Genomic DNA, 17798 nt, shown 5'->3' with positions numbered 1-17798 from the left:
TATATGATGGAGAGAGACAGAGAGAGAGTGTATGATGGAGAGAGACAGAGAGAGAGTGTACGATGGAGAGAGACAGAGAGAGAGTGTATGATGGAGAGAGACAGAGAGAGAGTGTATGATGGAGAGAGACAGAGAGAGAGTGTATGATGGAGAGAGACAGAGAGAGAGTGTACGATGGAGAGAGACAGAGAGAGAGTGTATGATGGAGAGAGACAGAGAGAGAGTGTATGATGGAGAGAGACAGAGAGAGAGTGTATGATGGAGAGAGACAGAGAGAGAGTGTACGATGGAGAGAGACAGAGAGAGAGTGTATGATGAACAGAGGGAGAGAGACAGAGAGAGTATATGATGGACAGAGGGAGAGAGACAGAGAGAGTATGATGAAGAGAGACAGAGAGAGAGTGTATGATGGAGAGAGACAGAGAGAGAGTATATGATGGAGAGAGACAGAGGGCTCTATTTATTAACATTAAGTGATAAAGGCTGTTTTGTGTTTTCACACCCTTTTCACATTATTTTAGTATCACCTATAGTTATTGCAGGGCAATTGGAGTAGAATTCGTAAAATTCTACTCCAACCCCTAAGTATCACTTATTTTTAGTAATCAGATCGTATTTCCCATAACTGTAATGGGAAATGTGATCTGACCAGAGTTACTAAAAATAAAATGTGTAAAAATAACGGGGAAAGCCCTGTGATAATAACGCCATCTTGAGGTGGCGTTATCCAGGGTCTCCCCTGGTTACCGGCCTCCTGCCCTGCTCTAACAGGCAGAGCAGAGCCGGGAGTCGGTCCCAGTAATCAGCTGTGTGGTCTAAACAGACCGCAAGCTGATTACTGTAAAAAAAAAATAAATTTTTTAAATTTACTTACCTGACTCCAGGGACCGGTGATCGGGCCTCTGGTCAGCTGGTCTCCCATAGTGCACTGCTGCCCGGTCATCAGGTGATCGGGTCCCAGTGCAGTATGGGAGATCACCTGACCGGAGGAATGGAGAACATCACTGGAGGCCCGAAGCATGCAGGTAAGTGTAATTAAGGGAGAGGGTGGGTGGTTGCGGGGGGGAGGGGGTTTCGCGGGGGTCCGCGATCGCTGTAGCGGGGCTTAGCGCCGAGGGGGGGGGTAGCAGAGGCGACAGGTCGACGCATGCGCGGCCACTTAATCGCGGTATTTTTTGTGAAAATACCGTGATAAGGCTCCGAGGGGGATTCGCAGGGACAGAGCTTTATCGCAAGCTCTGTCCCTGCAAGGGATTTATAGTAAATCCCTGTGATATTGCCTGAATTCGCAATGCGAATTCACTCAGTAATATCACACTACAATCTGCATTCAGTATGCGGATTGTAGTAAATAGAGCCCAGAGAGAGAGTTTATGATGGAGAGAGGGAGAGTGTATGATGGAGAGAGGGAGAGTTTATGATGGAGAGAGGGAGAGAGACAGAGACATTGTATGATGGAGGGAGAGAGACAGAGAGAGAGTGTATGATATAGAGAGACAGAGAGAGTGTATGATGGAGAGAGGGAGAGAGACAGAGACATTGTATGATGGAGGGAGAGAGAGAGAGAGAGTGTATGATGGAGAGAGACAGAGAGAGTGTATGATGGAGAAAGGGAGAGAGACAGAGAGAGTGTATGATGGAGAGGGCGAGAGACAGAGAGAGTGTATGATGGAGAGAGGGAGAGAGACAGAGAGAGTGTATGATGGAGAGAGGGAGAGAGACAGAGAGAGTGTATGATGGAGAGAGGGAGAGAGACAGGGAGAGTGTGTGATGGAGAGAGGGAGAGAGACAGAGAGAGTGTATGAGGGAGAGAGGGAGAGAGACAGAGAGAGTGTGTGATGGAGAGAGGGAGAGAGACAGAGAGAGTGTATGATGGAGAGAGGGAGAGAGAATGTGTGATGGAGAGAGGGAGAGAGGCAGAGAGAGTGTATGATGGAGAGAGGGAGAGAGACAGAGAGAGTGTATGATGGAGAGAGACAGAGAGAGTGTATGATGGAGAGAGGGAGAGAGACAGAGAGAGTGTATGATGGAGAGAGACAGAGAGAGTTTATGATGGAGAGAGGGAGAGAGACAGAGAGAGTGTGTGATGGAGAGAGGGAGAGAGACAGAGAGAGTGTATGATGGAGAGAGGGAGAGAGAATGTGTGATGGAGAGAGGCAGAGAGAGTGTATGAGGGAGAGAGACAGAGAGAGTGTATGATGGAGAGAGGGAGAGAGAATGTGTGATGGAGAGAGGGAGAGAGGCAGAGAGAGTTTATGATGGAGAGAGGGAGAGAGGCAGAGAGAGTGTATGATGGAGAGAGGGAGAGAGACAGAGAGAGTGTGTGATGGAGAGAGGGAGAGAGAATGTATGATGGAGAGAGGGAGAGAGTATGATGGAGAGAGGGAGAGTTTATGATGGAGAGAGGGAGAGAGACAGAGACATTGTATGATGGAGGGAGAGAGACAGAGAGAGAGTGTATGATGGAGAGAGACAGAGAGAGTGTATGATGGAGAGAGGGAGAGAGACAGAGACATTGTATGATGGAGGGAGAGAGACAGAGAGAGAGAGAGAGTGTATGATGGAGAGAGACAGAGAGAGTGTATGATGGAGAAAGGGAGAGAGACAGAGAGAGTGTATGATGGAGAGGGAGAGAGACAGAGAGAGTGTATGATGGAGAGGGAGAGAGACAGAGAGAGTGTATGATGGAGAGAGGGAGAGAGACAGAGAGAGTGTATAATGGAGAGAGGGAGAGAGACAGAGAGAGTGTATGATGGAGAGAGGGAGAGAGACAGAGAGAGTGTGTGATGGAGAGAGGGAGAGAGACAGAGAGAGTGTATGATGGAGAGAGGGAGAGAGACAGAGAGAGTGTATGATGGAGAGAGGGAGAGAGAATGTATGATGGAGAGAGGGAGAGAGACAGAGAGAGTGTGTGACGGAGAGAGGGAGAGAGACAGAGAGAGTGTATGATGGAGAGAGGGAGAGAGAATGTGTGATGGAGAGAGGGAGAGAGAATGTGTGATGGAGAGAGGCAGAGAGAGTGTATGATGGAGAGAGGGAGAGAGACAGAGAGAGTGTATGATGGAGAGAGACAGAGAGAGTGTATGATGGAGTGAGGGAGAGAGACAGAGAGAGTGTATGATGGAGAGAGGGAGAGAGAATGTATGATGGAGAGAGGGAGAGAGACAGAGAGAGTGTGTGATGGAGAGAGGGAGAGAGACAGAGAGAGTGTATGATGGAGAGAGGGAGAGAGAATGTGTGATGGAGAGAGGGAGAGAGAATGTGTGATGGAGAGAGGCAGAGAGAGTGTATGATGGAGAGAGGGAGAGAGACAGAGAGAGTGTATGATGGAGAGAGACAGAGAGAGTGTATGATGGAGAGAGGGAGAGAGACAGAGAGAGTGCATGATGGAGAGAGACAGAGAGAGTTTATGATGGAGAGAGGGAGAGAGACAGAGAGAGTGTGTGATGGAGAGAGGGAGAGAGACAGAGAGAGTGTATGATGGAGAGAGGGAGAGAGACAGAGAGAGTGTATGATGGAGAGAGGGAGAGAGAATGTGTGATGGAGAGAGGGAGAGAGGCAGAGAGAGTGTATGATGGAGAGAGGGAGAGAGCATGTGTGATGGAGAGAGGGAGAGAGGCAGAGAGAGTTTATGATGGAGAGAGGGAGAGAGACAGAGAGAGTGTATGATGGAGAGAGGGAGAGAGACAGAGAGAGTGTATGATGGAGAAAGGGAGAGAGACAGAGAGAGTGTATGATGGAGAAAGGGAGAGAGACAGAGAGAGTGTATGATGGAGAGGGAGAGAGACAGAGAGAGAATATGATGGAGAGGGAGAGAGGCAGAGAGAGAGTGTTTGATGGAGAAAGGGAGAGAGACAGAGTGTATGATGGAGAGAGGAAGAGAGTGCATGATGGACAGAGAGAGTGTATGATGGAGAGAGACAGAGAGAGAGTGTATGATGGAGAAAGGGAGAGAGGCAGAGAGAGTGTATGATGGAGAGAGGAAGAGAGTGTATGATGGACAGAGAGAGTGTATGATGGAGAGAGGGAGAGAGACAGAGAGAATGTATGATGGAGAGAGGGAGAGAGGCAGAGAGAGAGTGTATGATGGAGAGGGAGAGAGACAGAGAGAGTGTATGATGGAGAAAGGGAGAGAGACAGAGAGAGTGTATGATGGAGAGAGACAGAGAGAGTGTATGATGGAGAGAGGGAGACAGAGAGAGTGTATGATGGAGAGAGGGATAGAGACAGAGAGAGTGTATGATGGAGAGAGGGAGAAAGACAGAGAGAGAGTGTATGATGGAGAGAGGGAGAGAGACAGAGAGAGTGTATGATGGAGAGAGGGAGAGAGACAGAGAGAGAGTATGATGGAGAGAGGGAGAGAGACAGAGAGAGTGTATGATGGAGAGAGACAGAGAGAGTGTATGATGGAGAGAGGGAGAGAGACAGAGAGAGTGTATGATGGAGAGAGGGAGAGAGACAGAGAGAGTGTATGATGGAGAGAGGGAGAGAGACAGAGAGAGTGTATGATGGAGAGAGGGAGAGAGACAGAGAGAGTGTATGATGGAGAGAGACAGAGAGAGTGTATGATGGAGAGAGGGAGAGAGACAGAGAGAGTGTATGATGGAGAGAGGGAGAGAGACAGAGAGAGTGTGTGATGGAGAGAGGGAGAGAGACAGAGAGAGTGTATGATGGAGAGAGGGAGAGAGACAGAGAGAGTGTGTGATGTAGAAAGGGAGAGAGACAGAGAGAGTGTATGATGGAGAGAGGGAGAGAGACAGAGAGAGTGTATGATGGAGAGAGGGAGAGAGACAGAGAGAGTGTATGATGGAGAGAGGGAGAGAGACAGAGAGAGTGTATGATGGAGAGAGGGAGTGTATGATGGAGAGAGACAGAGAGAGTGTATGATGGAGAGAGGGAGTTTATGATGGAGAGAGACAGAGAGAGTGTATGATGGAGAGAGGGAGAGAGACAGAGAGAGTGTATGATGGAGAGAGGGAGAGAGACAGAGAGAGTGTATGATGGAGAGAGGGAGAGAGACAGAGAGAGTGTATGATGGAGAGAGACAGAGAGAGTGTATGATGGAGAGAGGGAGTGTATGATGGAGAGAGACAGAGAGAGTGTATGATGGAGAGAGGGAGAGAGACAGAGAGAGTGTATGATGGAGAGAGGGAGAGAGACAGAGAGAGTGTGTGATGGAGAGAGGGAGAGAGACAGAGAGAGTGTATGATGGAGAGAGGGAGAGAGACAGAGAGAGTGTGTGATGGAGAGAGGGAGAGAGACAGAGAGAGTGTATGATGGAGAGAGGGAGAGAGACAGAGAGAGTGTATGATGGAGAGAGGGAGAGGGCCTCATTCAGAGGCGGTTGTAGGATGCAAGCGGTCGCTCAGAAACAGGGCGGCCGCTTGCATCCTGAACGGCCGCCTCCATGTCGGTCGTTAGACTGTGGGTTAACACCCACAGCTCTAGCGACCGCTAAGGGAGATGGTCAAGATGGTCAAGACCATCGCGACCATCGGGGCTTACGACGAGACCCAAGGGTAGGGTCTCGCCAACCTTAAGCCCCAGGGAGCTTCCTGCTCTGTTTGAGCAGGAAGCTCCCCACTGACATCACTGATGATGTCAGTGGGGACTCCCACAAAATGGCAAGCGTTCCGAAAGGAACCCCTCCTTTTGGCCGGGCACGCCCCCTGCCCGCCCAGCAAACGGAGCGAGCTGTCAATCAACATCGACAGCTCGCTCCGTCTACTTCGAGCCCGCTAACGACGGGTGATCCGTCGTTAGCAGGGGCTCGCGCATGCGCACGACGGAGCAGAGAGAGTGTATGATGGAGAGAGGGAGAGAGACAGAGAGAGTGTATGATGGAGAGAGGGAGAGAGACAGAGAGAGTGTATGATGGAGAGGGAGAGAGACAGAGAGAGTGTATGATGGAGAAAGGGAAAGAGACAGAGAGAGTGTATGATGGAGAGAGGGAGAGAGACAGACAGAGAGAGTGTATGATGGAGAGAGGGAGAGAGACAGAGAGATTGTATGATGGAGAGAGGGAGAGAAACAGAGAGAGTGTATGATGGAGAGAGAGAGTGTATGATGGAGAGAGGGGGAGGGTGAGAGGGAAAACGATAAAGAGAAAAGAAAGAGTAGAGGGAGAAAGAGTGTTAAAAAGAGAGAGACAAAGGGGTCTAGTTACTAAGCAGTGTTAGGAGACAGAGTGAAAAGTGATAAGAAAGTGATAAGGTGCCAGCCAATCAGCTCCCGACTGTCATCTCACAGGCTGTGTTTGAAAAATGACAGTTGGGAGCTGATTGGCTGGCACCTTATCACTTTCTTATCACTTTTCACTCTGTCTCCTAACACTGCTTAGTAACTAGACCCCAAAGAGAGATGGGAACAGAAGAAACTCGGACACGGAGTGCAATGGAAGCAGTTAGAGATATAGGGGTCTATTTATTTCTGTCCATATTTTGGCAACCTTAATTAACATCTGTTTTCCTCATAATTTGTGGTAAGAATAGATTATTAGAGAGGGGGGCAAAAGAAAGATAGAACACAGGGCCTGATTCAGAGCCGAACGCTCTGACAGAGCGCTCGCTCTGAATCAGGGCCGTCCCTCTGAATTTAAGAGCTGCCTCCTGGCCGCTCGCATAGCTGTGGGTGACCACCCACAGCTATAGCGAGCGGCCAAAATGATGGTCGCGATGGTAAAGACCATCGCGACCATCGGGCTTGCGACGAGACCCTTGCAGTAGGGTCTCGTTGCCGCAAGCCCTGGAGTGCTTTTGGCTCTATCAGAGCCGAGAGCACTCCCACTGACATCACTAGTAATGTCAGTGGGGCCGGCCCCAGACGGTAGACGCTCCCATAGGAACGCCTCCGTCTGGACAGCCACGCCCCCGGCACGCCCACCAAAGGGGGCGTGCTGTCAATCACCATCGACAGCACGCCCCCTTTGGTGCGAGACCCATAACGACGGCTTGTTTCCTGACTAAACCCAGCAGCCCTGTACCTAGTACAAATGCCCGTTGATAAAATATTTCTGCTTTCATTCCATCCAGGCTGCACTGATCTGATGCAAAATTTGCACTTTGCTTCCACATCTCGAGGCCCACAAAATATATCCCGGGGTCACTTCAGCGTCAGCTCCGCCGCCGCTCGCTGGCAGTGTTGTGTTGGGTGCACACAGAGCTGCCGTCTCCATGTTGCTGCCTTGTGATAACCAGAGGCTGCAGATGGTGAAGAGGTTGAACATTTGTTGAGGTGGAGAGTGAATGAGAGATAATGGGTGCTGAAGGAAGGAATGGGTGGGGGCGGTGAGAGGTCATACAAGGAAGATAAAATGCACGGAGGTGGAATTCAGTCAACTCCACCATTTGTTTTTTGTTTTTTGTAAAAAGCACAATTGTTTTCAGGCGCATTCTGACTGGGGTCAGGGCTGTTATTGTAGTCATTGTCCATATCTGGGTGCACTCACATATACAGTACGTGCAGAGAACCCTGTGGCCTGTTATCCGGGTCACAGAGTGTTTCATGTTACCCCTTCCTGCCTGTCCATCCATAGGCATGCTTGGTGGCAAAGTTAGGCCAGCGACAGGCTACCTAATACGCTGCAGGGGAACGGCCCTCTGACCTTCCACACATCGCCCTTACTCTCAGTCATGAGGTAAAACAATACATTTAGGGCTTAATCCAGAGATCTACTCGTTCACAGCTACTTTTTCCTCGCAGCGTGACAGTCTGGGAGCGTTTGGGGGAGGTAACGGGGAGTGACGGCAAAGCGTGCGGCAACCATTTTATTTTTAAATATCAGATGGAGAACTCCTTCACACTGTTACAATATGAAACATATTTAAGCGTGTGTGAGATATACTGTACAGTACAGTATATGCAGTTCAAAAGATAATTGAATTTCAGAACAAAGCAAAACAAATTAGACTCTCCGCAATAATCCTGCAAGAGACCAGTGGTCAGTGGGAATGAACTAAGGAGCTCATTCGTAGACCCGCTCGCTAGATGCTTTCGCTCGTTCCCAGCGTATGCAAATCTTAACGCACGCCCAGCATGGCAGGCGATCGTACGGCAAGGCGTTAGCACGCCCACTCCGTCTTGGCATGCGATCAGTTTGTGTATGCAGACGCCCACCAGCCATTCATAAGACGCCCACTTGCGCACGTCATCTCCTGGAAGCGCATGAAAACATTGAACACCATCGGATGTGCTCGTAGCGCTTGTATACCTTGCCGCAAGCACTGCGATCACTACAGTGTGAAATACAACCAGGTGACGAGTACTATGACGCTGCCCGTTAATTATGCACGCCTCTGAAACGGAGTTGAAACACTCAGGCATGCCAGCGTTCGCACCTCCACTCCCCCGTTTCTAGTGCCCTGCCCCTGTTACCACCCACAAACGGCCTCTCCTGTCACTCATTCAACTAGGTTGTCTATGCTGGGTGAGCGAGCGCTTCCCGATTTTTCGCAATGGTTCGCGCACGCGCATTATGATAAATACACATGCGCAGATTGCATATATCAGCCAGCTACGAGCAATCGCACCCTAGCGAGCGGGTCTGAATCACATCCTAAGTCATGTGATTAGCGTTTTATGTTTCTCAGTTCAAATCGCTGATGATAAAATTTCTGCGGATACCTGCCCCCCCCCGAGCTGGAGAATATGATAGGTGACGGACAGTCACATACATCCTATAATAAGGTGTATCTAGCAAACAGTTGTAGTAATAAGGGTTGCAATTATTAAATAAACATTTTTTTACATCCAATCCCTATATAAAGTCTGCTGTGGGCTTTTCTTTTAAAAGCTGTAATATTCCCTGGAAAATAAGGATAGTTGATAACTATGCATTGCTAAAAAATGATAGACTGACCATGCTACTTTGTTTATTATTTTATATACCCAAGCCAGAAAAAAATTATTAGAATAAAAAGCATGGTGAGGCCAGTGGCTGTCCTTGTCCTCGTCTCTCTGTATCGTTGGGCTCAGGAGGGGTTAAAGCCCAGTGACTGTCAGGACCAAATGGATTTAGCATGTGCGGGTGGTTTATGGGGCGGCATGGCATGTGTTCTAGGTAGACTGGACTCGGCGAAAGTCTCAGAAGAAAAGCCAAGAGTACGGCAATTGGATAATGACCAAATGACCCTCTCAGTATGGGGCACTGCTTCAAGAGCCCTGGCACATGGACGAAACATGCCAAAGATTCTTTCCTCTGAGTATCCTGCTGTTTACACGCTGGGTCTAGGAGAGGAGTCCTGTACAGTCTCATTTAATGTATTACAGGATTATTGTGCATCGCTGTCCTCAGTTCTTCCGTCCAAAAACTCTGGCGCTGTGCTGCTCCCCTGACATAACTGCAGTGTACGGTCTAGGTCAGTCTGCTTTCCCCAGGGTACCCCCTGGCAGCCCGTTAGCGTTACTTGTACCCCCCCAACATTTTTCAAAGCAATACATTTGTAAGTAATGTCATTGCTGCTATATAAAATGTTTATATATATATATAGATTGTAAGCTCCTAGGAGCAGGGTCCTCCTCCCCACTGTCTCAAAGCCTTCTTCTCTAGCACTTCTATGGCAGCCTTCACCATCAGAGCTGTTCTGTGTATGGAGAATTGTTACTTGTGCTCTGTTTATAAGTTGGTTACTGTATAGTAATGTAATGTTCTGTGTACCATGTACTGTATGTACGGCGCTGCGGACCACTTGTGGCACCCTATAAATAAAATGGAATAATAGTAATAATAATAATAATAATAATAATAATAAAAAAAAAATAATATATATATATCATAAATGGGCTACCCACAAGATTTAAATAAATATTATAATACAAGAACAGAATGAATTATACAGATATGTTCCTCACATATTATATTTTAAGAAACACGTCATTGTGAAAATAAAACTATAGGCATATAGTTATCTTCTAACAATGACAGAGACATCAGATCGGGGGACTTTTTCATGAGGGGGAAGAGGTGGTGATACTTTACTAGCTAGGGTGGTGCGACAGGGAGGGCTGTAACTAAGGGTGGGAGAGTGATGCCACTGCCCAAAGTGCAGGGCCTAGGGGGTGGCACCATCGCTGCCTCATTGCACCTGCATTTGGCTTGCAGGGTCCCTGGAATGGCATTGTGCAGCTTAGAGTGCTGCCACAGAGTTGGTCGGGTGCTCCAGGCATCAGCTTCTTCCTAGTTCCCTAGGGCTCTATTTACTACAATCCGCATTGGTAATGCAGATTGTAGTGTGATATTACCGAGTGAATTCGCATTGGGAATTCAGGCAATATCACAGGGATTTACTAGAAATCCATTACAGGGACAGAGCTTGCGATAAAGCTCTGTCCCTGCGAATCCCCTTCGGAGACTTATCACAGTATTTTCGCAAAAAATACCGTGATTAAGTGCCCGCGCATGCGCCGTCCGGTCGACGCTGCTACCCCCCCCCGGTGATTAGCCCCGCCCCCCATGATCGCGGCCCACACAGCTGATTCCCGGCTCTGCTCTCCCTGTTAGAGCAGGGCAGGAGGCCGGTAACCGGGGGAGACCCTGGATAACGCCACCTCAAGATGGCGTTATTATCACAGGGCTTTCCCCGATATTTTTTCACATTTAATTTTTAGTAACTACCAGGCAGATCGCATTTCCCATTACAATTATGGGAAATGCGATCTGATTACTAAAAATAAGTGGTACTTAGGGGTTGGAGTAGAATTTTACGAATTCTACTCCAATTGCCCTGTAATAACTATAGGTGATACTAAAATAATGTGAAAAGGGTGTGAAAACACAAAACAGCCTTTATCACTGTATTTTAGTCAAAATAATGTTAATAAATAGAGCCCCTAGTCCCCTGGCATCACATGTTTGGGGGGGCAGGGCCAGCACAGGGCAGATTATCACTCTGCTGTGGGCCAGTGGTGGGGTAGCTAAGCGCTCTGCACACTGGGGAATTGAGGAAGCATGGCTGCCCTCAGTTGTTGCCCAAATCCCCTCTGCAGCAGCACCCTACAGCCAAGACAAGTTATTTGCAAATCCCTGAACATCACAAGTACCCCTGGGGGTATTAGTACCCCAGGTGGAGACCATAAGCAATGTGTACCCCAAGAAATACAGCAGTTCTGCTGATTATAACTCAAAATAATAATACAGATGGGTCCTCATACATCTGGCCCCCTTGCGCCTTAAACAGCCCTTCTATTTGCGCCATGCCGTGGCGTGACTCAGTAACGCAGAGCATTTTTTCATACAACTTTTTCTTCCCTTCAAATGATATGCGGCATGCCTATATTCTGTGCGCAACTGCGAGTGTATCTGAATGCGAAACGCTACGTTACAGTGTCACAGACGCAGTCATACACAGAATAAGACGCATTTGGAGGGAAAAGTCACATGATAAGACGTTCTGCGCTACTGAGTCACACGTGTAGCGCAAGTTGTAGTGCACGGAGGATAGATGTATGTGGACACATCTGTAGAGGCTGGTTCATAGTTGTCCGCATCCATTTTCTGGACAGATCTTGACATTTTTTTCGCACTGTGCAAGTGCGTCCGAAGCGACCATACACATCTCAGTTGCATCTCCACCTATGGCTGAACGGGTGCGACCGAGCGGCAACTGGAAGAATCGTTCCGGTTCTCCAATCTATTTACAATATTGGCCCACAGAGGTTTTTTTTTTCCCGTCAAAACAATTTTCAACAATTTTGGCCCTCTTTACCAAAAAATCCATAAAAAGACATTTTTGAGATTGCGTAGAAAATGTTATATATGGATTTCTGCATTTTGGTTTGCGAGCTGATTTTTACTAACTCATACGGTACTAATCTATTTCTGACTGACAGAAGGAAATACCTTTAGCTCATTAAAGGGAATCAATTGGATTTATTTCCGCTATAGTTTTATTTTATTTTTTTACTTTCCAGGGTCTTGTTTCCTTTATCCATAACATTTAGGTTGACGTATGGAATTATTCAGTTTAATTGGTGGCATTCACGTGTAATTACTTTATAATATAGCGGCGGAACACATGGAAGGAAATCGTCCCTGAGGAAATGATAGAGCTCTTCCCTAGAAGCAAGCCCTACGTCCTCTGCGTGTATAAGGGTTATGCTGGCTGTCCTATGGGGCCTGGGAGATCCAGCGAGCATTGAATGGACTCTGGTTTGGGGTGAAGAAGCTGCCCGTCATTAATATTAATGACGCCTACAGGAATTGTGTTATGCTTTTTGCATTTGGTAGTTTGCAGGAGCTAAACATCCCCAGAATACGGCACCTTTCCTATGTCTTGGACATAAAGGGGCAGATGTACTAAGCTATGGAAAGTGATAAACTGGAGAGTGATAAACTACCAACCAATCAGCTCCTGTAAAATTTCAAGCACAGCCTGTAACATGACAGTTAGGAGTGAGTGGCTGGTCGTTTATCACTCTCCAATGTATCACTTTCCATTACTTAGTACATCTCCCCCATAGTCAGCAGTTTAATTTCTAGAACCTCTCAAGGAAGAAGATGAAACTGACCGATAAAATAACGTAACTTGAAGGGTTTCTCCAATAATACTGTGGTTTTGTTGCAATAAGACTGTGATAACATCCTATATTCTAATATTTTGAGATGTGATACGATATAACTGAAGAACGGATCCCGGGTTATAGACATTAGTCCATGGTATTATATTTATCTTTTTCTTTTTTTCTTCTTCTCCTTTTAATAGTGAGCAGTGGTGTGCATTTCTTTTCTTCTTTTGAATAATTTGATTGTTTGTTCTTGCTCCATACTGTATGTGTTTTACATGTATGCTACCAGGCCATTGACCCAGCCATTGAACAGTATAGAGTCCTGTAATGTCATGATCTAACAGTATTGAAGTGCTACTATATAGTAGGGATAGCCATCTTTGGGTTAACCAGCGATGGTCACCTTCGATGGTACCATTGGTAGTTAACCTCGATGGTATAAAACCATCGACGGGGAACCATTGATGGTTTTGCCTACCAATGATCACCCCTGCTGTAGTATCCCTCCTTGTAGTGTTTACAGGCTATAAAATGTGGGGTAAGTAAAGAAAAATGCGGAATGAAATACACAGGGTAGGGAGATTAGAAAGAAAAGGAAAAACAGTTCCACGACACTTGCCCACTTTTTAAATCTCCTCTCCGGGAGAAGCCCAGAGGGGAGACCGTAGTTGGCCTCTTCAGGGGGGCGGGGCCTGCTCCTATAGCGAATCGCGGGCCGTGAGTTGCACTTGTAGAACGTTGTAAGTGATATTAATATCTGTATAATTTGGCTATTTAACATAAATTTGTGCATTTGCTTGAAGATAAGAACCCTGTATGCGGCGGCTGGGGGGGAGGGGGAGGGGGGGTGTCAGTCAAAAGAAGGAGCGTAGAGAGAGTAAGACTTCTAGCGCCATCTGAAAATGGCGTTAACATGGAGTCCAATTTCTGATAAAAAAAACATAGTTGGCTCTTTATCGATTTGATGGTTACCGTTACGAAGCCCTTGTGATTTATATGTGAAGGGGGAGATTTTTCGCAATATCTCTTCTAAAATGCAGTTAACAAATTCTGGGAAGGCTTAAGTTATATGACAACGTGCTAAAGCTGTGATTCTCTGATTCTTTTAGTGAAAAAGTTAATGATAAATTATAGATATATCCCTATGTGTTCTAATGCTCTGATTGGTTACAAGTTGGTCTAGATCTGTGAGTGTTGTAATGCTCTGATTGGCTAGAGGTTGGTCTAGCTCTGTGAGTGTACCAGTGCTCTGATTGGCTACAGGTTGGTCTAGCTCTGTGAGTGTACCAGTGCTCTGATTGGCTACAGGTTGGTCTAGCTCTGTGAGTGTACCAGTGCTCTGATTGGCTACAGGTTGGTCTAGCTCTGTGAGTGTACCAGTGCTCTGATTGGCTACAGGTTGGTCTAGCTCTGTGAGTGTACCAGTGCTCTGATTGGCTACAGGTTGGTCTAGCTCTGTGAGTGTTCCAGTGCTCTGATTGGCTACAGGTTGGTCTAGCTCTGTGAGTGTTCCAGTGCTCTGATTGGCAACAGGTTGGTCAAGCTATGTGAGTGTACCAGTGCTCTGATTGCCTATAGCTTGGTTTATCTCTGTGAACTTTATCATGTCCTGTTAGACTACATTGGCTACTTTTGTACTTCTAGCCCCGAATTTAAAGTTGCTTATTCACAATCTATACTAACAAAAAAAAAAAAAGAATACGATACAGTAGGTCCTCATGATTGAAAATGATGGAGATTGAGAGCTAGGTGGGCACATTAGTCATATCTTCCAGCTGTCTGGATTTTGGCAGGGCAATCCTGATTTAAGGGAGCTGTTCTGCTACCCTGTTTTGGGTTCAGTTGAGCAAGGGTGCTTGAAAACTCCTACTTTTGTTGGTGTCCTGCTTTGAGAATGACAGATGCATCAGGGGAATATCATTTTCCTACTTTTCCATGTTACATTGAATGGAGAATTTACAAAAAAAAACATGTTATAAAATATATCATCTACATTTTTTGAAGTCCTTGTAAAAATGGTTTATTTACTGTACTTATCATTCCTTCTGTCTATTGCTATTGTAAAGGATCAATAAAAGTGTCTCATATTATATCTGTATAAAGGTTGTATGTCGTTATCACAGTATGGCGTCGCCTCTAAGAACGTTAATCTCACCGCCTTGATTATAGGATCTAATTCACTGACAGAACATTTTTGTATTTTACAGGGACAAGAGAGTCGGCCTATGTGTATGCTCTGTCCGCGGCTACTATCAGCCACACGATTGCAAGAGCCTGTACCACCGGGGACCTGCCAGGCTGCTCGTGTGGCCCCATACCTGGGGAGACGTTGGGTCCAGGCTATCGATGGGGAGGATGTGCCGACAACCTCAACTATGGTGTTCTCATGGGCTCCAAGTTCTCAGATGCCCCAATGAAGATGAAGAAGGCTGGATCTCAAGCCAATAAACTAATGCACCTCCACAATAGCGAGGTGGGGAGGCAGGTGAGTAGTCTCAAGGACATTGTGGGGGGAGGCGTTTTATCAAATCTTCTAAGAGGCCAAGTGGAGGTGTTGCCCATACCATCCAATCAGATTACAGCTATCATTTTTCAGAACATACTAGATTAATGATAGATACTGTACAGTCTGAATTGTTGCTTTGGGAAACACTTCTACTTGTTCTCTTTAGAAGATTTCATGAATCTCCCCTAAAGTGGGACAACGTCTCCGCATCCCACTCATATCAGTATTTTTCTATACATGTTTAGTGACACTGAAATTTCTATACAGAAAGGCCTGTGTCTGTTTATCTGCATGTATGCACAGCTGGAGGGACACTTATTGCCCACCCCTGATAAAAGGCCTGATTCAGAGATGTACGATCCCTGCATTGCGACCAACCTATTTTACCGCGTGGAGTAAAGGGTTGTAGTCTTGAGCTTTAACGCCGAGGCCATTAAATCTGCATCAGAAAATGCAGACGTTGGTCTAGGCACTCCTCATTTTTGGGAATGCTGCCCAGCGCCGCCCCCAAACGGCCACAAAATAAAAAAAGATCAGTACCTAGTGGTAACTGAAGAGGCGCTGCCTTGTGGTGTGAAAATCCAATGATAAAGTGAGCTGCTGTATAAACTGGAGAATGGTCAATTCTCACAAACTAGGGATAATTATAATAGCGAAAAACACAGTGCTCAAAATTCAAACATAAACATATAACTAATTAAATCACAGTTTAATAACAAATATGGTCAATGCGCAAATAAAATCACACGTGTAAATGTATAGATGCACTATATCAATGCAGTAACAAGAAAATTCAGAGTAAAAAATAGGAATACAAAAAATCACCCAATCCACAAGGACAAAGGTAATGTCCAAATATTGGCACTTGTTCAGGGAGCAAATATCTGAATAAAGTTCATAGTGTATAGTGGATGGTGAATAAGCCAGTCACTGACGCGTTTCACTGTGTCCAGTATCACCTACATCCCAGTCTAACAGATCCCTCAAATTGTACACTGGTTCTGAAATGCCCTCCTCGTTACGCCAAGATGGGTTTATTCATACAGATACCATCTTGTCGGCAACATGTAGCTGGGAGGAATAAGGGGAGTCATGTTAGTAATATACTGTATCAATGTTACTGTCCATACCACCATCAAATTTTTGCTTTAAGTGCATTTTGGAGTCCGAAGCTTTATGTGTAGCCTAAGCTCTGGCTTGTAGTTACTTATTTCAACAAACTATATGTCCTGAATGTCTTATGACATGACATTAATAACACTTCTGCCCCTCTTGAAGGTGCTAAAAGCCTCCCTGGAGGTGAAATGTAAATGCCATGGAGTATCGGGATCCTGCTCCATAAAGACATGCTGGAAAGGTCTGCAGGACCTTCGGGAAATCGCCTTGGACCTTAAAACCAGGTATCTGTCAGCGACAAAGGTGGTTCACCGGCCCATGGGTACACGCAAACAGCTGGTGCCGAAAGACCTGGACATCCGGCCAGTGCAAGAAACAGAACTTATATATCTTCAGAGCTCGACGGATTATTGCTTGAAGAATGAAAAATTGGGATCACATGGAACTCAAGACCGGTATGTTTCTGATATTTTCCTTCCGTTAGGCAAGTCAAGGCACCCATAGTTGAATAAGCGGAATCTCACACCAAGGATAGGTCTGTGGTACCAATACGCACTGATAGTGATGACAGCCGCTCTAGCAAGCGGATGGACAGGGGCTGTCATCTCTAAATATGGCCGGATATTCACTTTTACTTTCGTGCGTGCAATGCGGCTGACTTGCGTGCCGCTCTGAAGAGGGCCCAAGGTGTACATATTTGCACTATATATTTGCACTACAGCTGCATGTCCCAGAGCAGAGATGGGGAACCTCAGGCCCGGGGGCCGTATAAGGCCCCCGGAATCATTTGGTCTGGTCCTCTAAGCTTTTTGTCCTTAGGATGCTTCAGACGATCACACCGCTGCCCTTACAGCTCCCCGGAGCATCCTCAGGATGCTCCAGGCGTTGCTGTACTCACCAGCACTGAGGGGGCGTAGCCTGTATCGGGCCCATGAATATTATCATATATATCAAAATGGCGCTTGTCAGAGAAAAGGTTCCCCACCCCTGTCCTAGAGGATGTATATACTGGGCAGTGTGCATAGAATTATGTTCTGTATTCAGATTTGGAAAACAGCACATATGGTGGTAACACTTGTGACCCAAAATTTATACTGCCACGCCGTAGAATGTACTGTCCTTTATTTAGGAGAGCAATTACTGGTCTCCGTCATCATATAGCATTCTAAAGTTTATTTATAAAAATGCTGTACACCAAAACAAAACAGTGATGTCTCTTTTTCTTTCTGTTTCCTATCACCTACTGCTGTACCTAGAAAAAATATTATTTGCCGCAATATCGATGTGAACATATAAAATATGATGGTGCTTCCTGGGGTGCAACTGTAACATCCTACCAACACCCATTATTTTGGATAACTACTATTCAGGGCTCACACAGAGTATATTTAATCATCTGCGGACGTACAAACTTTGAAAGATATTGAATCTGACAGACGGGTGTAACAATGAGCATTTTGTTATTTGCAGACGGGCTCTGTCTGTGACTCGATGCATAGACACAATTTTTATGCTGTCTGAAACATTAATGTCCTGTCTGATATAATCACTGCACAAGATTTGTGTCCGCACTCTGTGATAATGAAACATTTATACCAACTGGTGAAAGCCATAGGCTCACGGAATGTCATGAATCATGGCTTGAGTCAGTGGGGTTTGCATAATATACACAGGA

General features: G+C 46.3%; 1 protein-coding gene across 1 annotated transcript in view; it reads left to right on the top strand.

The window, feature by feature from the left end:
- Nucleotides 1-17798, top strand: part of WNT11 (Wnt family member 11) — a 128008-nt gene that overhangs the window by 93751 nt on the left and 16459 nt on the right. The window contains exons 4-5 of the mRNA XM_088461093.1: nt 14709-14986; nt 16286-16578. Coding sequence (XP_088317219.1) covers nt 14709-14986; nt 16286-16578 — 571 coding nt within the window. The remainder of the gene's footprint in view (nt 1-14708; nt 14987-16285; nt 16579-17798) is intronic.

Source organism: Taudactylus pleione, unplaced genomic scaffold, assembly GCF_031769625.1.
Source record: "Taudactylus pleione unplaced genomic scaffold, aTauple2 ptg001016l, whole genome shotgun sequence".
NCBI classification, from domain to species: domain Eukaryota; kingdom Metazoa; phylum Chordata; class Amphibia; order Anura; family Myobatrachidae; genus Taudactylus; species Taudactylus pleione.
This window is presented reverse-complemented; position numbering and strand designations above follow the sequence as displayed.